Below are 26,350 nucleotides of genomic sequence, written 5' to 3'. Positions count from 1 at the left end.
TGGTTTCAAAGTCCCCAAATCCCAGTGAGAGTCACCTCTGAACCACCTTTGGCCAATGTCCTGTGGGACTTTAATCTCCAGACACACAAGTAGCTGCTGGTCACCCAACCAGAGATAGTGATGGTTGACAAGGAGCATAACACTTCAGTTGTGATAGATGTGACAATCCCAGTGGACAACAACAAAACCAGAAAGGAGCATGACAAAATAGAGAAGTACCATGTGAATGGTAAAGTACAAAGAAATAGGTTTGATCTTGACGGGTGTTTGGTTTGATAAAAGCCTTGCTCAGTCAGACAATTTCAGTTCTATTCAGTTTTATTTATATGGCACCAAATCAGGACAGTTGCCTCAAGTTACTTTATATTCTGAGGTCAAGACCATACAGTAATATAAAGAAAATAATAGCAACATATACAATGAAGTGTTGACCATTACAACCACAATGATTTCAACTTTATCTCTTTATCTTTACTTGACTTGTACCTGGTCTTTGTATGTGAAAACATTTCTTTGAATCGTTCCCTGCAATTTCACCTTTTTTCTTAATTGACTGCCAGTGGACATTTGCTCCTGATAAGTGTTGCAGAGATATCTCACTAACAAAAACTACTGACCATACCTTGTGAATGAAGTCACTCAGACTTGCTGAAAACATGAATCCTTGGGTCAAGGCTAACAGACATAAAAAGACACAATAGCAAAATCTGAAAAACTATGCATTTTCTATGGTGAATGCAACTGTTACTGACAAGTGTTTTTAGTGTGCACCATCCTACATTTAACATAAATACCTCCAACACAGTTGCATTTGCAAAACGCTGGTAATATAAAGAGTCTTCTAATATGAGTACTGATACATGTGATCATATGATTACAGATACTGACTCATTGAAATATAAAATATTTGACTGGTGAAAGGAAAAGGAAAAAGAATTATTGTCAACAATTGTTCTACAGTTCAGCCATTTTACATAGCCATCCTTGTTTTGTTGTGGCAAATGCTCTCATCTATCTAAGGGTGTGCATGCATTGCTGTGGTTCTCATAGGTAAAGCGCTGCCTCAGCAACATGCTGTACTGATAATGAAAAGCAGTTTTCTTATCACAGTGACCCTTTGCTTCTATCAGTAAACTGTACCAGCTACAACTCTTAAACATTTAGAAATTCCCACATTACAGTGAATGTGCTCCCGTCAGAAAAAAAAAAAAAAACAACCCAAAACATTCACCAGTTTTTTTCTACAGCTACTTTCTCCATTTTCAGTTTTTGTTGTTGTTGTCAGCAGCATACAAATTGTCAAACCCAACTTCCTTTTTCATGGTATTTAGTCAATCACTGTCATGAATGCTTTTATAAGATGTTGAACTGAGCTGCTTAAAAAGATGCCAGGCACAGCACTTTTTTTTAAAGCAACTGTTTTCCGTTTGCCTTGCGGCCGCATACACTTTAAAGTGGAAAAGCAGTTTGAAAAAAGCAAAAGAGTTTGAACATGGCTTAGAGTGGTGAACACACTAGAGGCTTTGAAAACACACGGCATAGCTTTCCTTGAATGTTCTCTGGCAGGCAGACTTCTGAGCATTTTGTTTCTGTACCACTAGCATAACCCAGTTCCTGCTCTTGTATGATGTCTCTCTAGCTGCAGTCACATCTGCTATCCACTGAAAGCCTCCTGAAGCAAACAACACAGACAGAAATCTTAACGGCATTCTGCTGTGGTCACTGTGATGGCACTTTCCATAACGTCAAGTCTACTAACAGTTACCTCTAGTGTGGCTCAGTAATGGACTGCAAATGCAATGGCTAAACTTTTTCCTTTTTCAAGATGTAAAATGTCAATTATATAACTGAGCAGTTCTTTAAACTGTCAATAGCCTTTTCACACACTGACTGTTCCAACTTGATGCTATGTGTTTCGTCCAGTCTTTAACCTATTTTTGTATCTGCTGTCCTGTCATTCTGTCCAAAGAAGCAAAGTTACTCACAGAAAACTACGTGTGTCCGTAAAATATTAATTTGCAGAGGTTATATACCAAATAGTTGCAGATACACTCCTTTTATTGATAGGGATTTTTTGACCTGCACTTCATCATGTAATCATGTAAAGTGTGTGCCATATTTTTTTCAAGGTTTCCCTGTTTACTTCTCTCCCTGTCCTGCTGTTAAACGCTAAGACAGATCATTAGCTTTAAATGGACTTCAGTCCACTCATTACATGTCCCATTTACCTTCACTGCATAGCACTCTCCTTTCATAACAAGAAGGGGTGGGAGTGGTGGGGTGGGGGTCATATTTAGGATGTGAATTTTGGACAAAAATATGATTTCAAAATAAACATTTGTTTAAAGAAAGAGTTGGGAATAGAGACTCTTTCTGTGTTGATATCCACCAGTAATCTAAAAGATCGGCTTATATTGAATACACCTCTGTGCTCTAGCAATTTGTTTCTTTCCCTACCATTTGACAGCTAATGATGGGACGGAGGGACTGGGGGAGGGGTATTATTTGAAGCATGTAATCGCCCCTTTTTTCAGTGTTATTTTTCTTTGACTTCCATTAACCCTTCAGTAGACGCAAAGGGTAGTCTATGCTTTCATATGGCTGCACTGCTGTGTGAAGGGTGATAAATGGTTTCACGTCATGCATGCCATATGTACGTGTTATATATGTGTGTATAAAAATTTGGCAACGTGTGGGTTGCCTTTTATTTTGTGCTTTCAATGCTGTGCTAACATTTGTTAAGTGTATATGTGTTATCGTACGTGAGTAATGTCATTGTGCTGTGTTTGCATACAGAGTTAGATGTATGTGCTAATTGTTTTTAGTATCAGTGTATTGATATTGTACTGTACTAAGGTGACACTGATGACGACAAGGTCACTCAAGCAACACTAATACATTAAGTGTTTCTTAAAAGTGGTCATTTGTTCTCATTTTGTCACGTCTATCATGCTAATTAGATACGGTCTGTTAAAACAGCCCAAATACATTTTTTGTGCTGATATTTTAATATCATATACTGGCATGCTAAGCTTACTTTCTTTTTCCTTTACCTTCATCACAGATGTCATCGTCTTATTCGTCTGCATTGACCCAGTGTTCTCACGCCTCCTTTTCTCAGCACCTTTCTATCCTCATCTAACCTCCAAACTTCCCTATATCACTTCTCAGTTTACTTCAGCTAAGCTACCTCCTTTTAATCTACCTTTCTCCAGCACTCCTCTATCTCCCCTGCTCTCTTTTGATCCCTGAGACTATATGGGAGCCTATTTCATGTATTACATTTGCTTTTCATCCAACTATTATTTAATAACCAAATGTATATCTATCCCACAGTCCTTTAATATCGCTGTCTTTGTTTCAAAACTTTACTTTTTTTCTAGAACAATAACTTTCTTTAGTCCTTAAAGATTTTTTGCTTGAAATTCTCCTAAGAAAAAAAGAGAAAAAAAAATCAATCAAGGGGAACCCCTTGTAGTTTAAAAAAAAAAGAAAGAAAAAACATGTGAAAAAGAGTTATCCATTCATTTGTGGTGATATATATATATTCTTCAAAATACAAACCCAATTCCCAAAAGTTATGAAGCTGTGCCAAAGGCAAATAAAATAAAATTTAATAATTTGCTAACTGGATAAAATGATTTATTTACAACAGAAGACAGAAAAAACATAAACTGTTTAAACTGAGACATTTTCATGAAATATATTACTTCATTTTGAATGATCTGTTGGCAATAACATGTTTCAAAAAAGTTGGGATAGGGAAACAAAAAAATATGCAAAACTTAATGGTACTGAAAAGAAACAGCCGGTCATGATTGTGTATAAAAAGAGCATCTTAGAGAAGCAAAGTTTCTCAGACTTGAAGATGGGCAGAGGTTCATCAATCTGCAACAAAATGCATCAACAAATTGGAACAATTCAAGAATAATGTTCCTCAATGTAAAATTACAAACACTTTGAATATTTCATCACCTATGGTGCATAATTTCTTAAAAAGACAGACAGAATCTAAAGAAATCTGTATGGGCAAGTTTCAAGCCTGCACTGCATTGCCAACAGGTGGTTGGCCTAGCCTGACAACAGTCCAGCTCTTTTACCATAAAAAAATGGTGCATTATGAAAAGAAAAATACAAAAAAGAATACACAGGACTGTTGAGCAGCTAGAATCCTATATCAGAAAAGAATGGGACAATAACCCTTTTCCAATTTGCTGTTGTAATAATCCCTACTTATTCTTTAAGCCAGGGGTGTCCAAACTCCGGCCTTGGCCCGCGGTCCATTTTTAATTGGCCCGCAAGTAATTTTATAAATAGAATAGAATATGGCCCGCACTTCAACTTTTGCTTGAGTGTATTGCACTTCTTATTTTTAATACCAGGGGGAGCTGCTGTTGATCAAGGCAGTTGCTCCACCAAAAAGAACAATCACAGAAGAAATTTACCCCCAAGTTACTAAACATGGCAGAACCAAAGAAGCGAAAGGTAGAAAGTGAGTGCAGAAAATTTCAGACACGGTGGGAGAGTGAATATTTCTTCAAAGAATTCAAGGGGAAGTGTGTCTGTTTGATCTGCACTGAAACTGTGGCAATTATGAAAGAGTATAATGTACGACGTCATTATGAAACCAAACATCAGGCCTATGCATCCTACACTGGTGCTGAGCGAGAGCAGAAATTAAAGCAAATTGTAGCTATCCTGCGGGGTTAGCAACAGTATTTTTTTTCGTGTTCAAATTATCCAGGAAAAGGCTCCAATAACCAGCTATGAGGTCGCCCAACTCACTGTAAGACATGGCAAGCCTTTTTCAGATGGAGACCTCATAAAACACGGCCTCGTTAAAGTCACCGAAATAATGTGCCCAGAAAAAGTGCAGGACTTCAACAACGTCAGCATGTCCAGAAATCCAGTTGTGCGACGCATTGAAGACTCATCAGCCAACATATAACAGCAACTGTCTGATAAAGCTGTGCTTTTGATTTTTACTCCATCGCATGTGATGAGAGCACCGATGCCACAGACACTGCACAGCTGCAAATTTTTTTTGCGGGGAGTGGACGAGAGCACGAGCACTTTAGGTGAGTAAAAAATATATTCCACAGTACCCGTGTGTTAATATGCATATGCAGGTACACATGCTTCAAATATCAATTATACGCATCAATTCTGTCACTACCCTGCTTTTGCGCACCACTTTCTTATATGCGTTTTTCTTGTTAACACACAGAGTACACACCGCTGTGCACAGCGCACGCACACGTAGTCAGCTGATGTCATCTGATGCAGATTTGCTCCTTAATCAAGTGACATTTGTCTGGATTTTTGCCACGAGTGGCGATCAGCACCGCAGCTGGATGGCCCGATATACATACCCAGCGCAGCTGATACTCACCAGAATAATTTAGTAAAATTATATGCACTCCTGTTATTAAGTCCAGTTCAGTCTGTTAATGTTGATAATCGTTTCAAATGGATGTTAATAGATGTTTTGCCAAGCCTAATAACTTAAATAACAAACTTGAAATGTACCCGTCCCATTTTCCCCTTTATTGTTTTTTTTTTTCTCTGTACTGTAAATCTTCTGTCTAAGAAGAAATCTGAGGCTGCTGTTCTGAGAATGAGCTACCAAAGCTTTTTCTGAATAAATCAATAAAGATCCATTTATGGAAAGCTGTGATGAAGGCAGTTTTGTCTTTAATTCTATTCAACAATATAACACATTTGACCACTTTTAAGTGATTTTTCTAACTTTAATATAGTAAAGTACCTAATTTCTAGCCTCTTCTGTCCTCTTTATTGCTCTTCTTGTATCTTTTGACTGTCCTCTTCATCACCCCTACTCGGCCATCTTCACCCACTGTCTATCCTATTTAATGTCTAATCTCAGTGTTTTTCCTTCCAACATCATCTGTCCAGTCAATTATATCTCATCCACAATCTCTAATCCTTTCTGTTGTATACAGCATTCAGAGCATCTTTGTTTCCACCACGCCTTATCTGTTCCTCAGTTTACATCAGTCCTCCCTGACTCCATCTTTTTCACCTTCTCCCTCGGTTTGTGTTTTCCTCTCTGGCAAAAAGCCCCTTCAGCCTAATCCTGTCTGACAATTCCCAAATGAGGCTAAGACACTAGTAATAAAAAAATGCAGCATGCGCCTTAAAAATACCTGAAACTCACTTCAGAGGGTGTATGAGAAAAATATATGCACATAACTACACAGTTAGCTGGTGTGGCCCAAACGAATGCAGTGGCAAAGTGACCAACACTCAAGCTTGACACCATTTTATTTTTCCTTCCATTCAGTTAGTCAATCATTCAGTGTGCTTTGTGTCCTCCAGTGACCGAGCTCTCTTGTCATTTCAGACCTTGCCACTCCCAGCTGTCTGTCTTTTCCACCAGTCATCTGACCTGCCCCTTCTCTCCACTCAACTCCATGTACTTCACTGATTAGTCCTTACAGCATCACCCCCGCTTACCATCTCTCACTTGCCAGATTGTGTCTTTGTGTAAAGTGCAATTGCTTTCTGGCATTGTGTTGTTTTCTTTTTCTTTTCTACCTCGGCTGTGATCCGGATTTCGCTTCTGTCTGAGCACTGTGTTTAGTTTGTCTGTCATTGTCTCACACGTAAAGTTTGTTTTTTTCTTTTACTAATTTGAATTTTGAATCATGTTCTTGAGCCTCCACCATTTCTGAACCTGAGACAGTGGGAAAAACAGAATGTGTCATAAAAGCACATAAACCTTAGCATCTGGTATCGTTCTGCATATATCTAAAGTACCTAATAGAACCGTTAGTTTAGCTTGAGCAGCCAAAGTGATTTGAGCTTTAAACCAGAAAATCTCCAAGTTTTGTCTTGCGAATAGCAAGTCTATGTTCCCGATCGTGACTCAAGAGTTGGGAGTTCGCCTTGTAATCGGAAGGTTGCCGGTTCGAGCCCCGGCTTGGACAGTCTCGGTCGTTGTGTCCTTGGGCAAGACACTTCACCCGTTGCCTACTGGTGGTGGTCAAAGGGCCTGGTGGCGCCAGTGTCCGGCAGCCTTGCCTTTGTCACTGCACCCCAGGGTGGCTGTGGCTACAATGTAGCTTGCCATCACCAGTGTGTGAATGGGTGGATGACTGGTTGTGTAAAGTGCTTTGGGGTCCTTAGGGACTAGAAAAGCGCTATACAAATATAGGCCATTTACAACGCTTTTCTACAATATGAATAGCCACATCTTGGTTAGAGGTCTTCTTGTGCATAAGAGGGTTTCAATTCTCTTTTCACATTGGGAAAGGAGCGGCGGTGAAAACTCAGTGGAGTGAAATCTGGGGAGCGAAAATAAAACAAACCGCAGCAGGCTTGGAATGTTAAATGCAATGTCAGTGCAGGCTAGTGGGTAGTGGGTAGGAGGGACATTATGCTTGGGAACGGTGCAACGAAACCGTGACTAGTGTGAGTACAGCCTAATCCAATCCAGGCTGCTATGTTTTAACAGCAGAGACCTGTATCACTAGCTCACTTTCACCTTGATTGAGCACATCTGTGTGTGTGTTTGTGTGGGTAGGGGATCGGAACAGTGAACATGTGCTGTGAGACTCACAAGAAGAAAACTCTGGTGTGTCCCATTTCGCTGTAGGTATGTTATGCATTAAAGTTTCAAGTGAGTCGTTGAAGAGTGACCTCTCCTTCCTTTTTTTGCTGCTTTCTTCTTCAGGTGCCGTGGTGTTAAAGCAGAGTTTAGTTTTCTCAAGGCTGAAGTGCTCTGCCAGCCCAATCCATGGGTTGGCTTGGCGTTATTAAGTCCAGTTCAGTCTGTTAATGTTGATAATTGTTCCAAACAGACATTAATAGATGTTTTGCTAAACCTAATAACTTAAATACAAACTTGAAATATACCCGTCTCATTTTCCCCTTTATTGTTTTTTTTCTCTGTACTGTAAATCTTCTGTCTAAGAAGAAATCTGAGGCTGCTGTTCTGAGAATGAGCTACCAAAGCTTTTTCTGAATAAATCAATAAAGATCCATTTATGGAAAGCTGTGATGAAGGCAGTTTTGTCTTTAATTATATTCAACAATATAACACATTTGACCACTTTTAAGTGATTTTTCTAACTTTATAAGTTAAGGTTATATACCTAATTTCTAGTACGTGGCCCAGCCCCTCCTATATTTTTATGTATGTGGCCCTCAGTGAAAAAAGTTTGGACACCCCTGCTTTAAGCCATTTAAAACATTCCAGTCAGGTATTTTTTTCAGTTAAAAGTTGGTCTCTTAGTCTGATTCTTTCTGCATTTCTAACTTCTTTATACTTTTAATGTAAAAGAAAGGTCATTATTTTGCACTCACTAAAAGCTTGCATATTTTGCTGTATCCTATTATCTGCTGTTGCTACAACTTAGTCTCTATGTCATTCTTCTACAGCCTGACTTCCATCCTCACCTCCTGCATTTCTTTATTTCGTCCCCCTTCTAGCCTCTTCTGTCCTCTTTATTGCTCTTCTTGTATCTTTTGACTGTCCTCTTCATCACCCCTACTCGGCCATCTTCACCTACTGTCTATCCTATTTAATGTCTAATCTCAGTGTTTTTCCTTCCAACATCATCTGTCCAGTCAATTATATCTCATCCACAATCTCTAATCCTTTCTGTTGTATAGAGCATTCAGAGCATCTTTGTTTCCACCACGCCTTATCTGTTCCTCAGTTTACATCAGTCCTCCCTGACTCCATCTTTTTCACCTTCTCCCTCGGTTTGTGTTTTCCTCTCTGGCAAAAAGCCCCTTCAGCCTAATCCTGTCTGACAATTCCCAAATGAGGCTAAGACACTAGTAATAAAAAAATGCAGCATGCCCCTTAAAAATACCTGAAACTCACTTCAGAGGGTGTATGAGAAAAATATATGCACATAACTACACAGTTAGCTGGTGTGACCCAAACGAATGCAGTGGCAAAGTGACCAACACTCAAGCTTGACACCATTTTATTTTTCCTTCCATTCAGTTAGTCAATCATTCAGTGTGCTTTGTGTCCTCCAGTGAACGAGCTCTCTTGTCATTTCAGACCTTGCCACTCCCAGCTGTCTGTCTTTTCCACCAGTCATCTGACCTGCCCCTTCTCTCCACTCAACTCCATGTACTTCACTGATTCGTCCTTGCAGCATCACCCCCGCTTACCATCTCTCACTTGCCAGATTGTGTCTTTGTGTAAAGTGCAATTGCTTCCTGGCATTGTGTTGTTTTCTTTTTCTTTTCTACCTCGGCTGTGATCCGGATTTCGCTTCTGTCTGAGCACTGTGTTTAGTTTGTCTGTCATTGTCTCACACGTAAAGTTTGTTTTTTTCTTTTACTAATTTGAATTTTGAATCATGTTCTTGAATCCAACCCGGTTATTATCAGAAGCAGCATTGAACTGGACTAACGTCAGCTATCTTCTGCTGTGTAATTCACCATAGTAAAATCTGTGCATCATGCTAGGAGCAAAACTACGGTCCAAGGTTCAAAAATGTACCTTGTTTCTTTGCTTTAATTTACGTCTATCTCCATTACACCATTTCATATAACACCGAATCTACTGTCACAAAACCAAAACAGAATTTTTTAAGTGAAAACTCTTCAGCATATAATAATACTCTAAGTATTTGCCAAAGTGGTTCAATAGCCATATACTGTACCTAATTAAGGATCGAGCACCATTGACACTTTACCTTAATTGCAGTAAAACTGTAATTGAGTGATATTTAAAAGCTGAACAAGAAACAATTTACATCATGACTTGCAAGTGACCCTTGTTATATATACTTGTTATAAAGACAACAAACCCTACAGCCTGTTTCATTTTGGTTTGATTTGTTTGTTTTGTTGTTTGGTTTTGTGGTTCCAGCTTATACAAACTAAAATTGACTATTTAGCAGGGAGATGAGAAGAACGAGCTGGGGAAAAAAACCCTAACAAGTCCCAACAAGTCAAAATAAAATAACATTTCGAAAGGTATTTACATATTAATATAATCATTCAGTTAAGGTTAACAAAACCTTTTTTTCATTTAGATTCAAATTTCATCATCACCATCCTCATCATCACCATCAGTATCATATTTTGAAATTCTATGCAATAATAAACGCTGCTGATATACCCTGCGCATGTATATACCTGTATATACCACACATGTATAAACCTATACATGTGTTCAGTGCTTGTTTCAAAGAAACAGTCCATTCACTGCCTTGTTCACTGGCTCCCAAAGGGCCTTTGTTTCCTCCGTAAGCCCTGACAAACTATCAGTCAACAGCATACATCATTCTGCTGTATACTACTTAAAATCACGTGCATGCTGTACAGCAGGACTGGCTAACTAAAACACCCACTTAAGTTTTTACTTAAAACCACATTTTCACTAAATTGTTATTTGTGGTGTTACTATCTTAGAAATTATTCACAAGAACATAGACTTCATGAATAATAAAGCACAACTAAAATATTAACAAGGGAAACTTGTTAAGTGGACCAATGTACCAGTCTCCCTGTCTGACACACACACCCATACAAATCCATGCTCACAAAATTATTTAGACTACTTACTTTAGGTCCTGGGAAGGTTCTGCTCTTACATGTGACGTCTCTACAGAATGACTGAACACTACTCCTTCATTTCCTGCCGAGAGAATGAGAACAAATTACAAAAAGGAAAGCAACCACTGAACTCTTGAGTTATAACCTTAGCAGACATTTCAAATGCATGCCAGGGTGCTGAGATATTCTGTGTCAGAAACACAATTTCCCTCAAAAACAAGGTACCACTGGGTTGTCACTGTTAAGAAGTATGTGTTCTTTGTGCTGAAAATCAGAGTTGAGTTAATGTTTAAAACACTTTAACCACAGGCATCATATCTCTCTCTTATTAACAAAGCAATTTAAAGTATTTAATTATATCTCAACCAATTTTTTCTCTGTTTTCAGTATTTTTCTGTTCCTGCATGTTAATAACAATAATAACCATATGACATTACTTTCCTCCAAAATCAAAATTTCCTGATGCAAAATACATTCAAGCATGCAATTGATGTGCATGCTTTTTCCTTGTAAGAAAGGTCTGGCTCTGATATAATGCAATGTTTAACCCCCCGTGTGCAGTAGCCACCTTTGCAGCTGTGAACAGATGCTCATTTTTGGCTCTTGCTGAGACCACAGACAGCATGTTGGAATATCAGCACTGCTGCGAATTTAATACTGCATGAGGCTATCTTTCCCATTGGCAGGCACACAGATAAGAAACTGCATAGTCTGAGCTGTTTGATACTGAAGCAGCATGTGCCAAGTTTAATTCTAGAAGATTCAAGGAGGTCCCGTAGGTAGGATGAGAACCTACATCTCCAAAAAGCTGCAACTGAACCCCCACAGGAGCTAAACTTGGAAGTTATTGTGTACTGTTGTATTTTTCAGTTAAATCTCACTTTCTGTGGTTCATTCCAGGGAACACTGAACTATGCCTATGAACTGCCAAGTAAATGAAACAACAGGTAAAATGGCAGATAAGGGCAAACCTTGCTTTGTGTTCTCCTGTTTGACTGTCTGCCTCTATGATGTTCATAACTTAGTCAACCATGCCACAGCTTCTGGCTGATATTACTTTTCCATATTATTGCTACTCTGTCTTTTCTACTATTGTTCTGCTCTCATGAAAACTTTATGAGCTTGTTTGATGACACTTGTTCTTGAACACAACAATCCTTGAACTATTTTTAAAGCGGATAAACTGAAATCAACTTTTCATACTGGGTTTACAGTTTCAGACGCGTCAACTGAGGATAAGCTCGGAATCACTCCGAACTTGCTGCCATGGTATTGGCTTGCATTGGCTGATTCATTATCTATTTACACCTTGCTACTGCAAAGGGCAGCGATATGTGGAAATATGATCTATCTTCATTAAAAAAATACATCAATCTATAAATCTAAAATTTAAACAGTAGCACAGCATAACCCGGCAGACCTCAGTGCCTGAGCTGAATGAATGATGTGCCCATATTTGTATTCTTTTTGCTATCTACGCTCTTTTCGCTCACCTCCTTCAAACAGCAAATGACAGCAACAGTGACCTATAGACCTCGATCTCCTCACCCTCCCCTTGTTCTTCTGCACCCTTATTCCTTCAGAGTGCCTCTAATGAACAAATTACCCAGGTTAGTGTGTGTACGTGTGCTAAGGTGTGCGTAGTTTGTTTGAATTTGTGGTTTCGTAGCAATATACACTCAAAAACTTTTGGGTGTACATGTTGTATTACATACTAATTTTAAGTGTACAGGTGAACAGACACGAGCAGACTCATAATCTTCTGTCAGCTTCCATTTGATTTTCTCACTTCCAATGATCGAGAGAACACAAATGAATAAATGAGAGAAAGACAAATAGATGATGCAGAGTGAGAGTATTTTCCCCTCTCACTTTTTCCATTTTTTAATTTGAGCTAACTACTTTCCCCCCAGTGATGCTTACATGCCATGTCACATATTTCTCATCCATCTGCCTCTTTACCCCTTCTGTCCGTGTCATTATTTTAATTATATATATATATATATATCTATCTATATATATATATATATATATTTTTTTTTTTATTTTTTTTTTTTTACTGTATTGCACTGGCCTCTTTCTCAACTCTGCTAAAGCTGCTCTGCTTGCTGACCCGTAACTTGTTTGGCTGCACTCATCAACAGCACTCTGTTTAACTGCTTATTCTGTGTCTGTATGTGTGTATATTCCTGTAGCCTTGTTACTCAGCATGAATAAGTTTGAATTCGCTGTCCACTACTGAAAATAAGCATGAGAAAAAAAATAAAAGAAATAAGTTCCTTATGAATTCAGCCACATCTATGGGAGTCTTTCAAATTGTACACTTTACATTTAGTATGTTATAGAAGGTGGAGAGAAGGTGCAGCGATGTCAATGTCTGTTTTATGCTTTTGTGTAACTCTACCTGTGACTTTGAGTTTCTCAGTACCGATGGTGATCTCTTCTTCATCTGCAGAGAACAGAACTCTCTCTCCATCAGCATTCCTCACCTCAAACCTCTGACACTGAGCCTCCACCATTTCTGAACCTGAGACAGTGGGAAAAACAGAATGTATCATAAAAGCACATAAACCTTAGCATCTGGTATCGTTCTGCATATATCTAAAGCACCTAATAGAACCGTTAGTTTAGCTTGAGCAGCCAAAGTGATTTGAGCTTTAAACCAGAAAATCTCCAAGTTTTGTCTTGCGAATAGCAACAGCACTTTTCTACAATACGAAAAGCCACATCTTGGTTAGAGGTCTTCTTGTGCATAAGAGGGTTTCAATTCTCTTTTCACATTGCGAAAGGAGCGGCGGTGAAAACTCAGTGGAGTGAAATCTGGGGAGTGAAAATAAGACAAACTGCAGCAGGCTTGGAATGTTAAATGCAATGTCAGTGCAGGCTAGTGGGTAGTGGGTAGGAGGGACATTATGCTTGGGAACGGTGCAACGAAACCGTGACTAGTGTGAGTACAGCCTAATCCAATCCAGGCTGCTATGTTTTAACAGCAGAGACCTGTATTACTAGCTCACCTCCACCTTGATTAAACACATCTGTGTGTGTGTGTGTGTTTGTGTGGGTAGGGGATCGGAACAGTGAACATGTGCTGTGAGACTCACAAGAAGAAAACTCTGGTGTGTCCCATTTCGCTGTAGGTATGTTATGCATTAAAGTTTCAAGTGAGTCGTTGAAGAGTGACCTCTCCTTCCTTTTTTTCTGTTTCCCTGTGTGTTTGCTGCTTTCTTCTTCAGGTGCCGTGGTGTTAAAGCAGAGTTTAGTTTTCTCAAGGCTGAAGTGCTCTGCCAGCCCAATCCATGGGTTGGCTTGGAAAGGATTTCCATGAAGTGACATTTCAAATCTGTAAACACTTTACTCCCCTCTGTAGTTTACTGACTGTAAACTACAGACTTTAAGACTGTACAGCGTACCAAAATAATGACGACACTATTCACCTGAGAGCATAGTCAGATTCATTTCACTAATTTCATGCACAAAAACTAACTTAAAGCTAAAATCAGGACTAAAGTTAAACACTTCTTATTTCTCTTCATATTCAATATAGAAGTTATATGAAATGTGAGTCGAGACATACATGTGACTCTTTGCTCAGTCTAGCTTCAGTTTACTGTCTTAATAACTACCTCTCTTATTTCATCAGTGTCCAAAATGTGTGTACCCATGCAAGATTTTCTGTATAGATGCACATACAGTATTCTCCACTCTTATTTATCCTTTTAGGACCCAGCTATGAAGTGGCATGCATGTTTCCATTTATATAGACTTTGAATCATTTAAAAGCATTTACTCATCAATGTGCTGACTTGATGTAACAAGGAAGGTGGGCTGCATATACTATGCTGCCCAGATAAAGATGATATCTACTCTTGGACCTTAGTGGTAACATTTCACAATTTAAAAAAAAAAAGGCAGTGTTCCTAAATAATAATAATGAGGAAAAAACAGATAAAAGCTACTTAAAAAGTTGATTAAGTAGTGGCTTTTTAATAGAAATGTCAATTAATTGCTAGGTAATTATTCAGGTGATTTTGTGATTTGGCCTGTGATTGGATGGCTTTCCATCCTTGCTGAATCTATAAAGAGGTCTCTCTCCATTTCATTCTATCCCTTTTCTTCACTGTCTAGGCTGCCCGGCTATTTTGTGTCAATTAGAAAGTCAGAGTGCCTTGTCAGTCATAATCAAACGTTATTAGCACCTATCAATCTGGGATTAAGCTCTATTTCTCGTCTCATTCTGACTGCCTTTATCCTGTCCAGCTCTATCTCCTTAAACCCTCTCACTCCTCCAGTGACTGTGTGAAAAAGCAATTGAGATTTGTGTTGTCAAAAGCTCACGCTAAAGTGAGGTGTGTATGAGTGTGTTACAAATATATGCAAAGACGTAGCAGATAGAAGGGAAGTTGACAGTTAGAGGTGGGAGACGTATGCTGAGAGAGGAATCAAAGGAAGAAAAAGGAGGGTTTATGTTTGAGACGGAAAGATGAATAGAAAATGAAGCTAGTTTAAATTGGAGATGTGCTGTGCTAGTTGCTGTCTCAGGCATCTAGCTAGTTCTCATTGGCTCTTCAGCTCTTGCTCTATAATACATCTTGTAGTGCAGATTTCCAGTATGGGCGCAGGTCAGCATATTTCCAGAGATTTGTGTTTTATTCACAGAAATTGCTCTTCTTGTCTTCTCAGTAGGGGTGAATAAAGGATTCTAAAATTGCAGGAGATGGAAAAGTTTAGTGGCCAAACTTAGTGAAAAGGAAATAAAAGGAACCTCCTGAAAGGATGCTCCTGACAGACTTTAGTAGTGCAGTGGCACCAGCAAAGACAATATCGAGGTATAATTGAAGTTACATAAAGTCTATTTACAGGTGAAAACAGCAATTGACAAATAAGCCAGCGTTACAGTTTCATTCAAGATCTTTAAAAAGGCAGTTTGCATGGAAGAGGAAATTCAGGAAATTGGACTTTGCATGAAAACTGTGGTTGTGATAAACTGCTGTATATATATGACTGCATCAAAGTACGAAACATTTTCAGACAGTGTTGAGATGACAGGATTGCGGAGTTTGCCGGAAGAGTTGTGTTTAAGTGAAGCAATAAATGCACCCAATGACATTAATGCTCACTTCAAAACTAATAGGAAAAGGAAAAAAATATGTATAGTCAACTTAAAGCTCTGAGGCAACAACATGATGAGACAAAGTAACCAGAGGTTATTCAATTCAAATGATCGCTTAGAGGACTGACAGATTGGCAGCTATAGCTTGCAGAAACACCTCTCCTGAGTTGATGTATTTTATGCAAATGAAAAGTGATAGCTAAATAATATGGCAGATGTATTGTGTGTTCAGGGTAACTTTTTCCTGCTGCAAAATGTAGTGATTATGGCTTTAATAGATGTGACAGTCGATAACACTAGACTGTGAAATGAAAGAAATGTAGTCACTTTTAAAATGCATTGTTAGTGGCTGTTAGGACTAACATAAAAAGCATAAAAAAAGCACAGTATGTATCTCCTTCATTTCTAATAATTTCTAAACACTTTGAAATGACATGAGCTTTTTGCATTAACCTGCTAGGGTATTACCCAATGGTGTTATTTTAGGTTCCTTTCATGTTGTGCTTGTTTTTTCAAACATGTCTCTAAGCCTTTGGGTAACAAACAAAATTATCAAGTGAAGAAATATTTAGTTACAAACAACCTAGGGAGTACTTTTATAACTAGCTGATATTTGTTCATCTTGTTAGTGATCCCCAGTTAGAAAATGTTAAATCTGTGTAAATGAAGTGCATTTGAACAATTAATTTGCTCCTGCAAATGTCTCTCCCACTGATAACACTAAAGTAATTCTGCTGTCACCAATAACAGCACGACTCCTCGTTAGGCAGACATATTAATTGATGCACTGATTTAAATAATCACTTCCTGACAGAATCTCCTCTGTTGTCACAAGTGCCTCCCTCAGCAGGATCCTTCAGCAATAATAATGCTTTAAGAATACCTCACTGATGAAAAGAGGTGCTACAGATGAAATAATGGGGGAAAAAGCAGCAGCGCGTGTGTGATGAGTGTGCTCCTGAGTCATATCTGACTTGTGAAAAGACATTAATGTTAAGAAGCATGGTGAATGATTACGCCACAGACTGCTGTGTGTTACCTATACAGCAGCAAATAGGGGACAGGAAGAAATAACAAATAATAACAAGAATTAAAAAATGAAGAGAAAATAGAGAATATTGGTATTTAGCAGCCAAAAAGGTGACTCAAAAACATTGTACCGAGCAAGGGGATAATTAAGATAGTTCTGTTATTCTATTATTTATGTTATTATGATTTTGGTCAACCTACTCCCACAGACATGAAAAAAAAAACCTTAAGGCGCCAGAGGCTACTAGATGGTTTAAGTCTGAAACTGATGTGAATCATATGCTATGACCTTTGCAGTCAACATCTCTTAACCCAACTGAACACCTATGGGAGATTTTGAGCATGCAAATGCAATTTGATTCAAATCCCCACTACCTACCAGGAATATGACTCCGCTGCACTATAGCTCAGTCTTATTGTCACATAGATATTTCCATTTTTTTTCACTACAACTGTCAGTTCAGTGTTCTGTCTTTGAAGTCCCGATTTGTGTTTAAAAAAAAACAAAACTTTAATAAATGTTCCACGTAGTAAAATTTTGAGTTCCCAATTTGTATTCAGCTATTAATGAATGGGGCACATTAAAGAGGTGCCTGTGTAACTTTTTTACTACTGCACATAATAGCATTGAGGCCATAATAAAGTTATACGGATTTGCTCTCCTGGATTTTTAATTCAAGCCTTTAAATTAGAGCTTCTAGCAATGAAGTGATATGGTGCAAGAAGAAACTGTAAAAGGCCCGAGGCATAGGTACAAAGAAGAGTATGGCATAGCCAAGCAAACACTGCATGCATGGTTAATTTTCCCAAGCAGGTCAAGATGAATGTTTAATTAAAATCCCTTTTAATGTACTTTTTTTCATGCCATCCTACCTCCACATCTTTCTTTACTTTACAGTCCTTCACTGATATTATTCACAATGTAGAATGACTTGAGTCAGATAAGCAGCTTTCTTCCTATAGTCCAGGCCATACTGATTTGACTTTGTGCCTATGTAAATACCAATGACATTTTCAGCCAAGAAATCCATCTAAACTTAGATTGTTTTTGTCCTATGGCTTTATAGAGAAAGGTGACAATGGGTAAATCTCTACAGTTTTCCTAAGGTCAAGATTCTGTGAGTAAAAATAAGGTTATATGAGACAAAGTTATATAACTCATACTCAAATGTCTTTTTACTGCTTAAATGTGGGCTTTGGTTTTGATATTTCTCTGCTCACTTTCAATGTCTGGCTGGTTCTAGCTAATGGCTATATCACTTTTCACCTTTTACGAATCGGAGTACAGCCTAGGAGCTTCAGGCAGGTCCTGTTCTACAGCTACACAGGCTAGACTAAAAGGTTAGAGGAATTTCAGGCATTTTCAGGCATTAGCGGGAAGATCTACTAAAACTGAGGCCACGCTACTTGGCCCAGAAAGATTTGTCCAGTAACATAAGGTACAAGACAAGGGCATTATTGTTTTACCTCCCACACACCTCCTTTATTTAATTGAAATTCAACCATTAAATGTCTATGTGCATATCTAATTATTTATTAACAGGCATCCAAATAATAGAGTGACACAAACAGACAAGGAAAAAAACAGAAAAAAAAATAAAAATAAAAACCACCGCTATATTTATTACATGTGACACAAAAGTTTAGTTGTAGACACCAAAGAACATGTCAAATTATTCTTCTATCTATAGCAATGAATAGAAATGTATATGAAAAGCAGTCACAGTGTTTTCCTTTATCACATTTTGTCATGTTACAACCTAACAAAGTGAAAAAGGTTTGCTTGAAATTCTTGCAAAATTATTAAAATTGAAAAACAAAAGCATAACACGTAGATGAGTAGCTGTTGCCATGACACTCAAAACTGAGCTCAAATGCATGCTATTTCCACTGATCTTCTGTCAGATGCTTCCACAACTTCATTGGAGTCCACCTGAGGAAAATTAATTTGATGTGATTCGACATGATTTGGTCACAAGGTCACATAGTTGACGTGTCAACTATGGGCATGTCAGAGCACAAATCAAGTCATGAAGTCAGAGGAATTGTCTGTAGAACTCTGATATAGGACCGTAGTGAGGCACATATTGTGAGAAGGATCCAGAAAAATGTCTACAGCATTCAAGGTCAGAAAGACCTAGTGGTCAGTAAATGGAAAAAGTTTGGAGCCACTAGGACTCATCCTAGAACTGGGGTCCCATAGTCAGAGAAGTGACCAAGTACCCAATGGTTATTGGTTCCTCTGACAGACCTCCAGCGCTTGCTCTGTGGAGAGAGGAGAACCATTTCTGCAGCACTCCAGCAATCAGGCCTCATCAATCAGTGGCCAGACAGAACCCAGTCCTCAGTAAAGGCATATGAGAGCCCACCTAGAATTCGACACCTGAAAAATCTCAAACCATGAATAAAATTCTCTGATCTGATTAACGACTGGACTCTTTGGCCTGAATGCCAAGTGTTATGTCTGGATGAAACCAGGCACAGCTCGTCACCTGGCCATTATAATTTCCTAGTGTGCAGAATGGTGGTGGCAGCATCATGCTGTGAGGATGCTTTTCAATAGCAGGAACTAGGAGACTAGTCAGGGTCGAGGGAAAGATGAATGCAGAAATATACAGAGAGAACACTGACGATAGCCTGTTCCCGAGTACTCTGGTCCTCAGACTGGGGTGAAGGTTCGCCTTCCAACAGGACAATGACGCTAAGCACAGAGCAAAGATAACAAAAGAGTTTCTTTCAGAAGACTCTGTGAATGCCCTTGAGTGGCCCAGCAGAAGCCCAGACTTAAACCTGATCGATCAACTCTGGAAACATCTGAAAATGACTGTGTATCAGCGTCCCCTATCCAACCTGATGGAGCTTGATATGTTCTGCAACGAAGAATGGAAAAAACAGCTATGCAAATATTGTAGCATCAGACTCAAAAAGACTTTAAGCTGTAATTCCTGCCAAAGGTGCTTCAAAGAGCAAAAACTGACTACGAATACTTATTAATCTTTTAATGTATTAAAAATATAAACATTTTTTTATACATATTCAAGAACCTTAAGCACTTTTTTATTATGGGGTATTATGTGCAGATTTTTGAGGAGAAAAATGAATTTCATCCATTTTGGAATCAGGCTGTAACATGATAAAATGTGGAACAAGTGAAGCTTTGTGAATAGTTTCCGGCTACACTGTATGTCAGGCAAATAAGTTTGACAGAATTTCACTCATTAACTGTTCTAATTAGTTATTCAGACATGGTACAACTTATCAGTGGATTAAGATGAGCATTCTGTTGAGTGAGTCAGGCTGATATGCCTGTCAGCTCCCCTCCTGTCTGGAATGTCAAATTTAATGAATATTCAAAAGCCCAGTGGGTCCTTTTGTGAGTATTGCGAAGGGAACTGCTCCTATGGGGTAATTTTGCATTCTGCATTAAGCAACGCACGATCCATGTCTTAAAATATTTAGTCAAATCTTGAGCCAAATGTTTCTTTGTGTTCGAACACGATGTGGGAAGGACTGGTTGATTGATTGTTTCATACTGATTAAGTGATAGGGTGCATTTAGCTCCATACTTGCAGGTGAAACTACATTGCTCCCACCAAGAAAATATGTTTCTACTCATCACTTCTTGCCATCTGTTAACTAAAAACATAGGCTTTAACTTTTTAATGATAGCAATAACAAATAAAAGCTCTTGAAAAGAATATCTTCAATATTACTGCATCTTACTGAAAAACATCTTGCACTACTAAAGTACTTGTTGCATTAAAGTCATTTATAAATGCCGGTCCTTGTCCATGCTTCTCTCTGGGACCCATTTTATACACTAGCGATCACTTGATGAACCATACTCTAGCACCTTCATAGTGTCTTTGTTGCCATTTTTTGTCATTTAAGTCCTATCAGCTTCAATTTTACTGCTCTTCAGCTGTGAATCACATTGAACAGGCTTTATCAACATTTTCTCTTTCAGTGAATGACACTTCAAAATGCTAGTATACAGCTACTTTGTATTCCCATAATATACAGAATGAAAGCTTAACCTTACTTTTATCTGACAGTTTTGCTGCTATGAGTGACAACTGCAATTGTTAAGTGAAGTTATGCTTGGACATATGAGCTAGGATTTGCCAAAAAAGTCCTAAGACACACATGACACTGTTGTGGATTATTATTATTACCCGTGTGTTACGCGCTGCATGTCACGTATACTTGAGTATCAGTAAGACAGAAAGAAAATTGACTTGGCTGTGACAAAGTAGCCAAATACTTACTGCTTAAGGGCTATAATTTAGCTACGCATGATGGCTACAATATGGCCACTAGTAATGTTGGCAACCAGTCATTTCAACAAATTTCACAATATGATTTATTGCAAGAAGTAAATATTTCAGAGACACACACTACATATTTTCTTTGAAATATTTAAAAAATGCTTCTAATCTAATTAAAGTATAGAAAATAATATATAAATAAATGAATAAATATTTGATTAATAAGAAATTTAAAAATATTAACTGATCTTTCATGCTTGCTAATGACCATTTTTTGTTTTTAAATATTAACTATCCATAGAGCAAATATGGATGAACATAGAAGCTATCAGGAGTTTTTCTTTTAGTTTTTTCCCGTTTCATAATTTAAATATGTTATTTTCATTAAATTGGTGACAACTATGCATAAAAACCAATCTGGGGATAAAACATACAGAAAACATTTTTTTCTTTTGACTGCCAGTACAGAAACTTTGCTCTTCTTGCCTTTTCAGTGGCAAAGCTTTAGATGACCTTCTTATTAAAGTCAGGCATGTCTCTGACGAGTTTCTACTCCATGGGGAGCACAGCCAGAGCATTAAGACGATCCTGTGTCATGGTGTTTCTCAGGAAAGTCTTGATCCTTTTCAAAAGCAGAAAAGTACCTCTTGGATTCAGTTATTGTCAGGAGTGTGGTGAAGAGAATCTTGAGAAGACTGAATGTGTCTGTGAAAGTGCTCTGTAGGCTGTTCTTGATGAAAAAAAAAACACTGATACCAGGCACAGCAGCACTATGTTTTGAAAGCAGCTCTTCATGCTGAATGCAGAAGAACCGTTCCATGGCATGCTTCAGGATTGCATCACACGCCTATCAAAAATACATCACAAGATTAAATATGCATTAAATCTTTTTAGATGTAAGAAATTCTACCTGAACACATGCCCATGTCCATGTGAAGTATATGAGTCATAATGTTTAAGCACTATTATTCACACACTTTACAGTATGTTTACTTTTTAGTGGTTTTGTTTTTAACTTAATTCAATATTGGTCATTAATGAATCATTGTCTACATAGTCATTTTATTACATTAATCATTTTTTCCTATTATATATTATGATATATTTTATATAGAATATATATCCGATGTATGAAGATGACAAAATAATCTTACTAATAATAATAATTGATGATTTAAAATCTGCCTCACAACTCTAAAGCCAGTCTCTGCTGTTCTACTAGTCCCAACAAATAACCTCAATTTAAGTTGTTATCAGATATTCATTCTTGTTTATTTTATATAATATAAGTAACATAATTTTTTTTCTGTTGGATGCTTGTGTTGTGTATGTTCTGAATTACAAAATTGATCCTGAATCTTCCATCCATCTTCTACTGCTTATCCAATGCTTCAAAGAATATAGATATCAATAGGCTGAATAGTTTCAGTGGTCAAATAGTTCCAATGGTCTTTATTGTCCCCAATGGGAAATTAATTTGCAGTATGTCCACACATCAAACAACAAACACACACACACACACACACACACACACACACACACACACACACAAATGTAGTATATCATATGTTGCATGCTCTTGAAGAAGAATGACAGGAAAAAGTGAAATCCTCATGTTCAAGGATCCTCACAAAGCCTCCAACCTTTCAGAAAACCAAGGTTATAAAAAGGTTATAAAAAATGGGTTTTTGTTTGCGAGTTACGATGAATTGGGCAAGCCAACAACTTTATCATGTTTTATAGGAGACAGTAGCTTTCATTCAATATTATAATATAGTATTTACTTTAGAGCTTTGGTTTTTTTGAGTTTTTGTGGAGCTCATAAATTGCTCCTGTAATCAACATGCTGTCCAACAGCTCAATCTAGAGTTTCAATGACTGCGGGTTGGGTCTTGTAGAAGTAGGATTCTCGTTTGCTATTGTTATGTGGTTAATGTAATCTCTTTTTAGTTTATCTGAGGCTCGGGGTGATACAATAATTCACCTTTTAGTATAAAATTTAAGCACACTGATTGGCTAGGTTTGGATTTCTCTAGACCCCAGTGCTGAATTTCAGCTAGTCTGAGAAGACATACACTATATTGCTAAAAGTATTTAGTCCCAAGTTAGTGTTCAAGTTACAGGTGTATAAGATAAACCACCTAGGCATGCAGTTTGCTTGCATTTGTGAAATAATGGGTCACTCTTGGGGTCTCATTGGATTCCAACATAGTGCCGTGATTGGATGCTACCTGTGCAACAAATACAGTTGTGAAATTTCCTTGATACTAAATATTCCACAGTCAGGATAGCCCCTTCCTGTTCCAACATGACTGCCCCCCAGTGCACAAAGTACAGTCCATGAAGACATGGATAAGCAAGTCTGGTGTGAACTCAACCTGACAGAACACCTTTAAGATGAATTAGAGCAGTAACTTCGAGACAGGCCTTCTCCCCCGGGTCTGCCTGCACAAATGCACTTCTGAAAGAATGGTCAAAGCTTCCCATAAACACACTCCTAAACCTTGTGGCCTTCCACAAGAGTTGAAGTTGTCACAGATTCAAAGGGTGGACTGACAGCATATTAAGTCTTTTGGATTAAGAATGGGATGTCCCTCACAGCCGGATACTTTTGGCCATATATGTTAGATAACATAAGCCTACCTGCAAATTACTTGAAACCCAATATAGCAGCTAGTGAGAAGACAAAATGTACCTTGCTTGCTTGTTCTCTGTCACTAGCAACATACTGACTAGAGCACTATTAGGTTTTGTTTTGCAGTCCTTGTGTGTTTCAGTATGTATTATGCCAGTAGTTTAGCAGTGATTAGTGGGCTCCATTCCTAAAGAAATGTGATTCATTTTGTCTTTTGTGGAAGGCCTGTTGTTCTTCCCATCTGATGTTTGTTATATGTAAGAAACGTCATAAGGAATGTAAATGGGCTACTCTCCCGGAGTACTCAAAGCACTGTATACAACATGCCACATTCACACCCGTTCTCACAAGACTCTAAACTGAGTGCTTTTCTAACGACATTCACACTCCAATGAATGCATCAGAGAGCAACTTGGGGTTCGTATCTTACCCCAGGATACTTGGCATGCAGACTGGAGAAGCCAGGGATTGAACCACCAACCTTCCAATTAGCAGGTGACCTGCTCTACCTCCTGAGCTACAGCCACCCAATGTGTGTGTATGGGAATCTGGGTATTTTGTACAGAAGCACAAATCTGTCGCAAACCAATGTAAAACCTATCCATGTGTCTTTCCTTTATTACCTCAAGTTAGACTGCAAAAATGATCGTTTCCTAATACCTGCTTTCACATTAGGGTAGTGTTGCAAATTTTAATGCATAAGCAGGCTTTGGTTAGCATACACAAAAATAAAGAAATAAGTAAAAATAAAAATGTTTCTTTTGACTTGAAAGTCAACCACGATAATTTTGAGATATACAAAGTAATATGTGACAGTGTTTGTGGAGTGAGAGAATAAAAGTGGCAGAGCAGGGGGGGGGAAAGAAAGCAGCTGCATTATTTCGGCCCTTTGAAAGTAAACAGCATGCAACATGACCATGATGCAACAGCAGGAAACAAGAGGGTCACCATATCATTTGAAGTGTTTCTACCAAAGACAAAGACAGGCCCTCTGGTGCGCCACAGCTCAGCTTAAATCTCTTCGAGGTATTTTTTCGATGTTTTGTAACAAACAGACACTGATAAATCTGGAAAGAAAACATACAGAGGGTACTAGGGAGAATGGGAGGAACTGCACTGCAAAGCAGATTTTAATTCAACTTCTGAATTTGCTACAGGTGGGAGGATGAGATTCATGCACGGAGGGACACAAATTATTTATTTAGAGTTGATTATAGTCATTAATATAGTAAGAGAGGGGAGAAAGCGACAGAGGGAGAGATAAATGAGTGCCATTTGTTATCTACATTAATCAACACGATCTCTGGTGTCAAGGCTGTGGGATGGAGGGAAGATGAAGTGGTAGAAGTGCTGATGAAAAGACATGCAAAGGTTGTGCCACACAGCTATACATATTTCTTTATAATTTAAAGCTTCAAACACAACCAAACAGCTACTGCCAGGCTTAACACAATTAGTGATGTTAGTAGCTTGGGGCAGGCTATGCGTGAAAACAGAACTTATTATTCAGTAAACAAAATATATAGAGTATATATTCCTCTACACTTTATATTCAGCAAAAGATCAACTGAGGATTTATGTTTAAGGTAAATGTGATGTAATCAGTTCTTGTATTTAAAAATAAATTCCATGATTTTACTCTTTTCCTTGTCTTGGTTGGGTGCTACTCTCTTTAAAAAATGTGATGTTTACCGTAAAAGCATCACACTGAGCAGTGCATGTCTTCACACAGCCTACTTTTGAAGACTTATGTGTAACTTAAATATAATCTATAAAGGATGTGTTCATGACTTAGGCATCAAACACATATCAAGGTAAATATAGCATGAATGTGAAGTTGATATATGATTCTCGTGGTCACAGACAGATTCACATTGACACAGCTAGTGTAAAGAATTTCAAACTGACGGCTAATCCAATGTAAACAGAGCTAAGATTTTACAATGAAGTGTGGGCCCTTGATTTGTTTTGGGGGTTTTTTGCAAACTAAAAGTTTTATTGATATTATATTTCACACACCAGCTAAAATTAGAACAATTAATTTTAAGCAAGATGATGGCATATTTACTTATTAAACACATATTAATGTCATAGTTCCTAAACACCAGCTCTCTTAGAAATGATTTTATACAGATGGAAAATGGTGTGCTAAGAAAAAGTGAATGAAGAAATATTTATAGCTTATAAAATATAACACATATAAAGTTTTAATTATTTCCCAAAGAGACACTTTTTTCATCTGGTTCATGCCACCAAGCAGCTTTTTGTGGATATTTTATTGCCCACAAATAACAAATGTGTATTGTTTATAGCTCCATCCACTGCATAAACAATGAAATAATCTTGTAGCTTTTATAATGTTCTCTTCAAGGCATAGTTTACCAGGGAAAATATTCTCCAGTACCCATAATGTTGTAGCTACACAACATGGACAAAATAAAAAAATGTGTGCCATATAATATAATGCATCCCAATAAAAGAGTCTTAGAGTGGTGACTATATGCCCGTCGGGCAGTTAGTCAGATGCGAGTCTGGGTTTTGTAGAAATCTTTTTATTTTTCTGTTATTTTCTGAAATGTCTACCATACCCGAGTAAACAAACCCACAAAGTATGTCATTTAGCCATGGATAAAATCTATTTTGTAATAATCACCACTCCTAAGATAACTGAAAACATGACAGGCATTATAAGTTTTTTCATTTAGCGCAAATATTTATGTGGGTCTTGACTGCTGCATATGTGGATAACAGTTTAAATTG

General features: G+C 37.9%; 1 protein-coding gene across 1 annotated transcript in view; it reads right to left on the bottom strand.

Moving 5' to 3' along the window:
- The window catches only part of LOC120716853 (zeta-sarcoglycan), a 368,890-nt gene that overhangs the window by 60,472 nt on the left and 282,068 nt on the right, over window positions 1-26,350 (bottom strand). The window contains exons 5-6 of the mRNA XM_040004511.1: window positions 12,953-13,075; window positions 10,558-10,630 (exon numbers count right to left, since the gene is read on the bottom strand). Coding sequence (XP_039860445.1) covers window positions 10,558-10,630; window positions 12,953-13,075 — 196 coding nt within the window. The remainder of the gene's footprint in view (window positions 1-10,557; window positions 10,631-12,952; window positions 13,076-26,350) is intronic.

Source organism: Simochromis diagramma, unplaced genomic scaffold (genome assembly GCF_900408965.1).
Source record: "Simochromis diagramma unplaced genomic scaffold, fSimDia1.1 OVJJ01000487.1, whole genome shotgun sequence".
Lineage (NCBI taxonomy): Eukaryota > Metazoa > Chordata > Actinopteri > Cichliformes > Cichlidae > Simochromis > Simochromis diagramma.
This window is presented reverse-complemented; position numbering and strand designations above follow the sequence as displayed.